At 38.6% G+C, this 9,263-nt stretch overlaps 1 protein-coding gene across 1 annotated transcript; it reads left to right on the top strand.

Moving 5' to 3' along the window:
• The first annotated feature begins 7,095 nt into the window (after positions 1–7,095).
• On the top strand, positions 7,096–9,204 carry LOC117628119 (cytochrome P450 78A9-like). Its single transcript, XM_034360489.1, has 2 exons — positions 7,096–8,153; positions 8,413–9,204. The coding sequence occupies exons 1-2, from the start codon at positions 7,140–7,142 to the stop codon at positions 9,028–9,030; spliced, it is 1,632 nt and encodes a 543-aa protein (XP_034216380.1). The 5' UTR covers positions 7,096–7,139; the 3' UTR covers positions 9,031–9,204.
• The last annotated feature ends 59 nt before the right edge of the window (positions 9,205–9,263 follow it).

Here is a 9,263-nt window from a genome sequence, read left to right as displayed (position 1 = left end):
GGGACGCGGGGCTTTTTTTACATAATTGTTTTAGACTTTGCGCGACCAATATATATTTTTCATCGCGCAAAAATTTATAAATTTTGGCGGGTACCAAAAATGGGATGCGAATTTTTTTTTTGTTTTTTATAAAAAAAATTATAGACTTTGCGCGACCAATATTCCTATATTCGTCGCGCAAAGTTAAATTTTGGCAGGTACCAACAATGGGATGCGGGAATTTTTTTTTTTAAAAAATAATTTTTTTAGACTTTGCGTGACTAATATTCCTATATTCGTCACGCAAAGTTAAATTTTGGCTGGTACCAAAAATGGGATGCGGGATTTTTTTTTTAAAAAAAATAATTTTTTAGACTTTGCGCGACCAATATTTCTATATTCGTCGCGCAAAACTTGAGCGACCACTATGTTTCGTTGCGCGACCAACAATATTTTTCGTCGCGCAAAGTGATATGATTTTTAAAACCGAAATAACTCCTCTACCATTTTCTCAATGTCTTTCTCTACTCTTACCTCTCCTCTCTGTTTCCATCTCCCTAAATCCCACCCTTTCTCTCACACTCACTCCTCTCACTTAATCTCTCATCTCTCTCTTCACTATCTCTCACTCACTCTATCATCTATCTTTTCACTATCTCTCACTCTCTCATCTCTCTATCACTATCTTATCTAATTCTCTCACACTCACTTCTCCCTCTCATTTCATTAATATGTGTTTTTGGAGTTAGTTTTGAGTTTGTGTGGGGTTTGGGGATGAGTAAAGGGTAGAGATTGGAGTTTGGGTTGGATTTGTGGTATAACAATTTTAGGTGAGATTATGCATTCTTTTTTTTTTTTTTTGTTCTTGTTATTTGACCATATATATATATATATATATATATTGGATAATTTGATCACTATTTTTCATACGTAATTTTATTTTGAATATGTCAATTTAAATTAAAGTAATTAAGAAAAATCTTACAATTAATTAAATTTAAAAAGTAAAATTTTGAAAAGATTAATATAATTAAATTAATATCAATTTAAATCAAAGTGATTTAAAAAAAATCATACAATTAAATTAAATTTAAAAAGTAAAAATTTGAATAAATTAATATAAATAAATTAATATTAAAGAAATAATAAAACAAAAAGTCAAAAACCTTGCGCAACTAAATATTTTGTAGCGCAAACTATTAAATTAGTTTATTTTAATTAAAAAATTTTAAAACACAAAAAATGTTTCGTCTCGCAAAACTCTAAATATGTGGGCGGGTACTAAAAATGGGACGCGGTAATTTTCAATTTTTTATAAATTTTTTTGAGACTTTGCGCGACAAATATTTTTGGTCGCGCAAACCTTTGGGTGACCAATGTGTTTCGGCGCACAAAGTTTTGCTTGACCAATATTTTTTCGTCGCGCAAAGTAACTTTGCGCGATCAATATTTTTTTGCTGCGCAAACTCACTTTGCTCGACCAATGAAAAAACTTGATCGTGCAAAGTCTTTCTTCACGATATTTGCACGACAAAGCTTCTATCGCGTTAAAATTTGTGCGACTACAATGTATTTTGCGCGACGAAATTCTCTTCGTCGCGCAAAGTGTAAAATGTAGTAGTGAAAAATAGACAAAATAAAATTGTATGTTACCTATAAAAAAAAAGGTACATAAAATACTATTACACATTGTCGAAAATATGAAACAACATATATATACCTATGCAATAGGCAATAGGCAATATGACATATATGATTATTACCCGATTCAAGTCATAAAGGGTAACATTGGAACAAAAAATGATTTTAAAAATAAAATAATAAAAGATTACATCAAAAAATATTTAAAAAGAAAGTAATTCTATGTGGAACAAAAGTCAAAAGACTTGAATCAAAATCACCAAATCTGAGGATTAAACCAAACTTCTCAATAGAAATTTGGATCTATATCAACTTTTCTATATAATCTTGAACTCTTTAAAAATCACTTTCAATATGGGTCACAACAATAACATACAACATGTACAAATATTAAAAATTTGGCCCCCCTTAGAGCTTCTCCAGTGCAGGAGGTTGGCCCGGGCAACAGGCCCAATCAGCCCAAGTTTCGCTCCAGCGCAGCCAAAGCAGCCCGGGTAAGCTGCGGGTCCCACGAGCCCGGGCAGGCCCAAGGGCGAAAATCGACTGGGCTCGAGCCTGAGTTCTGGTGACGTCAGCGCTGACGTCACGACGACGTCAGCGCAGGTAAATTCAAATTTTTTTACCGTTGGCGCGTGTAATACACCCGCCAACGGTAAAAAAATTTAACTTCCGTGCACTGACATCGTCGTGACGTCAGCGCTGACGTCACCAGCAACGGTAACCTGCCACGTGTCAACACCGGGTGGCTCCTATTTGATTTTTTTTCAGAAATCCTACGGTAAAAATCCTTTAAAATTCTTAAATTTTTTTAAAAAAAATACCAAAAAAGTATGTATTTTTTCCCTATAAATACCTAACCATTTTATCTACTTTCAACACCAAATCTTCATACAATTTCTTCTCCATACAATATTTTTTACTCTCTACTCATATTTTCCACTTTCCACACCAATTCCATACAAACTCTTCTCCTTCCAATATTTTTTACTATCCACTCACATTTTTGTACTACTTTCCATTTGTAGAAAATAAACAAATGGCATCTTCTGTTGAAATCGTAGGCTCGTGGTCAACCCAGGAAGATATTGCATTGTGCGAGTCTTGGGTGAGCGTTAGTCATGACCCTATCACGGGCAATGAGATGAAGTTCCATCATATGTGGAGCAAAATTCATGGAGAATTTTGTCAAAGATCGGGTTCCATTCGGACCGAAATGGCTTTGTCTAGTAGATGGAAAATTCTAAACAAAGAGTTAGGGAAATGGAGAAATGCCTTGACAAAAGCAAAGGAGAACATTCGGAGCGGTGCGAATCTTTCCGATGAGGTAAAATATTTTTAATTGCCATTTTAATCAATTTAATGTAACTTTTTTTTTATTGCATATTCTATTTTTTTTTTGTTGCACAATGTTTATTTTATTTTTGCATTTCCTAATTGGCTTTATTTATTTACATAATCAATTTTATTCTTGCATTTCAAAATAGTTTATAATTTCATGCATAATCTTTATTTTTGTTTTTGCATTTTCAATTTGTCTATATTTATTTACATAATCAATTTTATTCTTGCATTTCAAAATAGTTTATAATTTCTTGCATTGTATATTTTTTTTTAATGCACTTCCAATTATTTATTTTGAATAGATCATACAAGCACAAATGTGGTTTGGTGCCACGGGGCAAGGGAAAAAAAGTTTTGTGCATTTCCAATGTTGGGAAATTGTCAAAGATTGTTCCAGATTCAAAATTATTCCTACCGCACCCCCGGTTGTGTTGCATGAGACGCCGCTCCACGAATCACCATCAACCGATTCGCCATTAGACTCCCCAATGGAAACAGAGTCACCACTCCCACGTCCGCCGAGACCTATTGGGAGAAAGGCGGCAAAGGCCAAGAGAGGGGCCACTTCAAACATTGATTGTGTTCAAATATTCGAGCAAATAGCTAAGAACAACTCTCTAAGATTGGAGAGAGACTTGAGGAGAGATGAAGCGGACAAGGCACGATTGGAAGCCTTTGCAATTGAAAAGCAACATGCAAAAAAAAAAGACGACGATGAAAGAGAGATGAAAATCATGGCCATGGATACGAGCCATATGTCTCCTGAAACAAAGGCCTATTGGAAGCATAAACGAAAGGATGTGATGAGAAGAAAACTTTTCCATGACGACGGACCTAGCAATACGGATTGGCTAAATGATGAAAACCATTAGATTGTATTGTTGTATTTTTTTATAATTGTTGTATTTTTTTTTAAATTGTTGTATTATCCTTTAATTTGTTGTATTGTTTCTTTTTTATTCAATCAAAAAAGCATTCTATAATTGGACTATTTATTAAAAACATTTGAGCATTCCTCACAAAGATTAATTAAAAACAAACCTTCATTTATTGCAAACAACACACAAAACAAACCATACATAAAAACATAATAATAAAAAAGACCTCGCAATTATTCCACAAAACACAACACACAAAAACAAAGCATAATTAAAAACAAAGCATAATTCCAAACAAAGAACGAATCTAGCCTTCATCCATTGTGATTGCCTTTCATCTGCCACAAGTGCTCGATCAAGTCAACTTGACGTCTTTCGTGAACATATGAAGATTGCATTTCTTGATAACGATCAATCATGGGGTTGTTGAATCGACCATCGTGAAGTAACGGTTCGGGCTCCAATGGTAGTCCATTTGGTCCCATCGGCCTTTCATATATTCTTGTCAACGCCGTGTTCATAGGATCGGGTTCAAACACCTCTGGAGCATCGTAGTCATACTCATCCTCCACAATCATGTTGTGGAGGATGATGCAAGTCATCATAATACTCCTCAGCACCTCCTCGTCTAGCATCCGAGCAGCACCCCTGATAATTGCCCAACGAGCTTGCAAGATACCGAAACACCTTTCCACGTCTTTTCTGTAACCTTCTTGAAAGGAAGCAAAGCTTCTTTCCTTCTCGGATTGGGGATTCGGAATTGTTTTCACGAATGTCGTCCACCTAGGATAAATTCCGTCGGCAAGGTAGTATGCACCAGAGTATACGGTATTGTTGATTTGGTATGTGACCTGAGGGGAATGACCTCGCAATACCTCGTCGAACACCGGGGATTGACCAAGGACATTGAGGTCATTCTGAGATCCGGCAACCCCAAAAAAGGCATGCCAAACCCAAGTGTCGAATGAAGCTCCGGCCTCCAAAATGATACTTTTTTGGCCCTTCCGATTCCCATACTCTCCTTGCCACGCAGTAGGACAATTCTTCCACTGCCAATGCATGCAATCGATGCTTCCGATCATTCCTGGGAAACCTCGAGCCTCGCCTTTTTGTAGAAGCCTTTGCAGGTCCCTCGGAGTGGGTTTGCGAAGGTACTCCCTCGTGTACAAATTTTCCACTGCATCACAGAATCTCACCAAGCACTCTAGGATAGTAGATTTTCCCATCCTTGCAATCTCATCCACCTGCTCTGCAGATGCCCCATAAGCAAGCATCCGCAAAGCAGCTGTAAGTTTTTGCTCCGGGATAAGACCCAAAACTCCAACAGCATCATGCTTTTGAATGAAGTATGTGTCGTAATTACAAATATCATGCATGATTTTTTGGAACAAATGTGGCTGCATTCTATATCTCTCTCGAAACTTATGAGCAGGATATAATGAATTTGGGATAAAGTAATCCTCCAAGAGATTCTTACCCCGAGACTCTCTGCGTCTGTCCACATTCGGGGAACGACGACGATGGTGTTGGCTTGATTGATTCATCATACACACCGCCGCTACTTCAAGCATTTCTTCCTCTTCTTCATCGGCGTCCCGATCTTCTTCCTCACGTCTACGCCGGATTTCTTCCCATTCTTTCTGTTGCCTCTCCAACACCCTCCTGAAGTTTGACATTGAGAGTATAATGTGTTTTGTAAAATCTGAGAAATGAAGGAATATATAAGAGATGGTGTGAGAGGAGTGGTGTTGATGGTGTAGTTTTATAGAGGGATTCAGAAGATAGAGATGACACGTGGCACAATTTTAGAGGGTGAAAATCTTATCTGAAATCTGAGATCACTATTTGTAAAAAAAATATCTGAAAATCTTATCAGACATGGGACACGTGGCACAATTTTAGAGGGTGAAAATCTTATCTGAAATATGAGATTATAATTTTTTAAAAATATCTGAAAATCTTATCTGACATGGGACACGTGGCACAATTTTAGAGGGTGAAAATTTTATCGGAAATCTGAGATTATAATTTTTATTAATGAATATCCGAAAATTTTATCTGGAATAAGACACGTGGCAACCGAGATTCACATCCGAAAATCTTATCAGAAAATTTAATTACAAAAGATTATCAAAATTAATGATTTAAAGTATAAAAAAATAGGAAATAAAGTACAATGAATAGTAATTGCCCTAGACTTTGCCCTCATGGGTGGAACCACAAATGACAAGACTGACACTATTCACGTGAATAGTGGCAGCCCTTGCTTGCCCTTGCCTTAAACTTTGCCCTCATGGGTGGAGTTGCTCTTAGTCGCCCTCGGTGTCCAGCCCTAGGGCGACCCTCAGTAACGTTTCAACAAAACGTACTATCACTTCTTATAATTCAAGTGGCAAAGTAATAATATTTACACTCAAAACGAAGGTGTACAAGAACTTGATTCTCACTTTGGCCCAATATGCATCCAAAAAGGAATAAATAAAGAAATAAAATGCGGAGTTACATTTAATTACAATTTACTCCAAACTTTGCAATCAATGACTTCACATTTCTTCATCACGATTCACGACAATCATACATACTTTTCTACGTTATAGACTTTTTAATTTAAAATTATATAATGAACTATAACTATTTACAAACAACGAACTACAACTGCTTATAACGAGCGATAACTTAATTATTTTTACGCTCGTGACGAATATTTAACGAGAAATTGATTCTCTCACTTCCGTGATGTAAATTCCAAAAATAAAACCACCTAATAGGTACTTTAGATATGAAATCTAATGTTGAAATTCTAAGTTAAAATCCTATCGAATGTTGAAATCCTAAATATGAAAATTATCCTTAAAAAATAAATAACTAGTTATGTTTACTAGTAGGTATAAAATGTTACACTCAACACAAGCTTACTTAGGTAATTTGCTCAAATAGAAAATCTTACACACAATTTCAATTGGGTAATTTGTTTTGTTGGATTTTTTTGGAGATAAAACATGTTATTTTCTTTATTATAACTTCCCACCCATGCATTCGATTTCGACCAAAGAAGAAAACTACCCATGCGTTTCATCCATTCCTTTTTACGTTTTTGTTTTTGTTTTGATACGATCCCGTTTTACGTTATTCCAGGGTCTTCTTCAATTTTAACTTTATATTATTTCAACCCCTACTATTTCATGTGGTCTCTAAAAAACTCAATAAAATCCCACCCAACTTCTTCATAGTCCAACCCAAAACTGGAAACCAACCACATTATATTGCCTCCCCTAAAAGATATAGAACTGCCCTTTCCCCATGGAAACTCAGATTGATCACAGCTTGTGGGTTTTGGCCCTCTTCTCCAAATGCCAAGCCTTGTCTTCCACTGCTACTCTTTTCGTCTTTCTCTTCTTGGCCGCAGTTTATCTAGCTGCGGCCGTCTTCTACTGGGCCTCAACTCCCGGAGGCACAGCATGGGGAAGGCACCACTGGAAAACAAGAACCACTCTTCGTAAACTTGTTCAAAACCACAAAAATCAACTCTCCACCACCACCACCCCAATTCCCGGGCCACGTGGATTTCCAATCATAGGCAGCATGAGCCTCATGACCAACCTAGCACACCACAAGCTCACCAAAGCAGCTGAGCTCTTCCAAGCAAAGAGGCTGATGGCTTTCAGCTTGGGTGAGACACGTTTCGTCGTCACATGCAACCATAACGTCGCCAAGGAGATCCTCAACAGTCCCGTCTTCGCCTCCCGTCCGGTGAAAGAGTCTGCTTACGGGCTCATGTTCAACAGGGCAATTGGGTTCGCTCCATACGGAAATTACTGGCGTGCCCTCAGACGCATCTGCGCCGCCCACCTCTTCTCCCCCAAGCAAATCTCCGCCTCCGAGCATCAACGGTTCGAAATCGCCGACCAAATGGTTTCCATGATCTCGGCACTTGCCGAGAACAGCTTCTGCGTCCGAGACATTCTCCGGAGAGCTTCGTTGAACAACATGATGTGCTCGGTTTTCGGACGTAAATATGAGCTGGGCTCGTCGAACGAAGAGACAGAGGTCCTGAGGCGGCTCGTGGACGAAGGCTATGACCTGTTGGGGAAGCTCAACTGGTCTGACCACCTTCCATGGCTCGCCGGTCTGGACCTTCAGAGCGTCCGGTCTAGATGCTCCAAGCTCGTTCCTGAAGTCAACCGGTTCGTCGGCCGAATCATTCAAGAACACAGAGCTCAAACCGGCCGGAAGAACCATGATTTTGTGGACGTTCTTCTCTCTCTTGATGGACCTGATAAGTTGTCGGAGAGTGACATGATTTCAGTTCTTTGGGTAAGAATCTCTAAATCCAGACCTATAAATGGAGTTTGAATACAAGCGATAAATTAAATTACTTTAAAATTAATTTTAAAAAAAATATTCAAGTAACGTGACAAAATCAGTGCTCTAATTAACTGATTTAACCTTTGTCAGTTGCTTTCAATTTCTTTTTATTTGCAACTTTCTGTTTAAGTTATTTAGTGGGTCTTTCTCAACTTTATTACATATTTAATAACTATTGTTTTTTATGGAATATATTTGTTCCATACAGGAGATGATATTCAGAGGAGCAGACACTGTGGCGGTTTTGATTGAGTGGATTTTGGCAAGGATGGTGCAACACCACGATGTCCAATCAAAGGTGCACGAGGAGCTCGATCGGGTCGTCGGATCACGGCCGTTGGTTGAGTCAGACATTCAATCAATGGTTTATTTGCCAGCAGTGGTCAAAGAAGTCCTGAGGATACACCCACCGGGCCCACTCCTATCCTGGGCCCGCTTGTCCATCAGAGACACCGTCGTGGATGGCTATCACGTGCCTGCGGGGACCACAGCTATGGTGAACATGTGGGCTATCACCAGGGACCCTGAAGTGTGGGAGGACCCACTCGAGTTCAAGCCAGAGAGGTTTGTTTTGTCCAAGGATGCTGACGTGCAGTTTTCTGTGTTGGGATCTGATTTGAGGTTGGCGCCGTTTGGTTCGGGCACGAGGGGCTGCCCCGGGAAGGCTTTGGGGTTGACCACGGTCACTTTTTGGGTGGGGTCCTTGCTGCATGATTTTAAGTGGGCGAAGTCGCATCCTAATGACCCTGTGGACCTCTCCGAAGTGCTCAGGCTTTCTTGCGAAATGAAACACCCACTCACCGTAAAAGTTAACCGTAAAAATTGACCGAAAGTGCATGGCAGGCAGGCGCAGCAGATGAACACAATAATGTTGTTGCAGCGTATACTGATCTCCTTAGCCTATAAGAAAATACTAGTATAGGAATCTATGTTTAAGAAGTTTATAAGTTGTATAAACAAAGAAAACCCTAAAGGTTTTCATCAACTAGTTTATCTGCAACTCCTGTATCGTACCTTTCGGTTGTGACCATGAAAGAATGTATTGTATGACAATAAAAC

Source organism: Prunus dulcis, chromosome 5, assembly GCF_902201215.1.
Source record: "Prunus dulcis chromosome 5, ALMONDv2, whole genome shotgun sequence".
NCBI classification, from domain to species: Eukaryota; Viridiplantae; Streptophyta; class Magnoliopsida; order Rosales; family Rosaceae; genus Prunus; species Prunus dulcis.
This window is presented reverse-complemented; position numbering and strand designations above follow the sequence as displayed.

Bases quoted from the DNA above. Each gene is read 5' to 3' on its own strand.
- LOC117628119 (XM_034360489.1), top strand. From the start codon at position 7,140: ATGGAAACTCAGATTGATCACAGCTTGTGGGTTTTGGCCCTCTTCTCC. The intron at 8,154-8,412 runs GTAAGAATCTCT...TGTTCCATACAG, and splicing joins ACATGATTTCAGTTCTTTGG to GAGATGATATTCAGAGGAGC.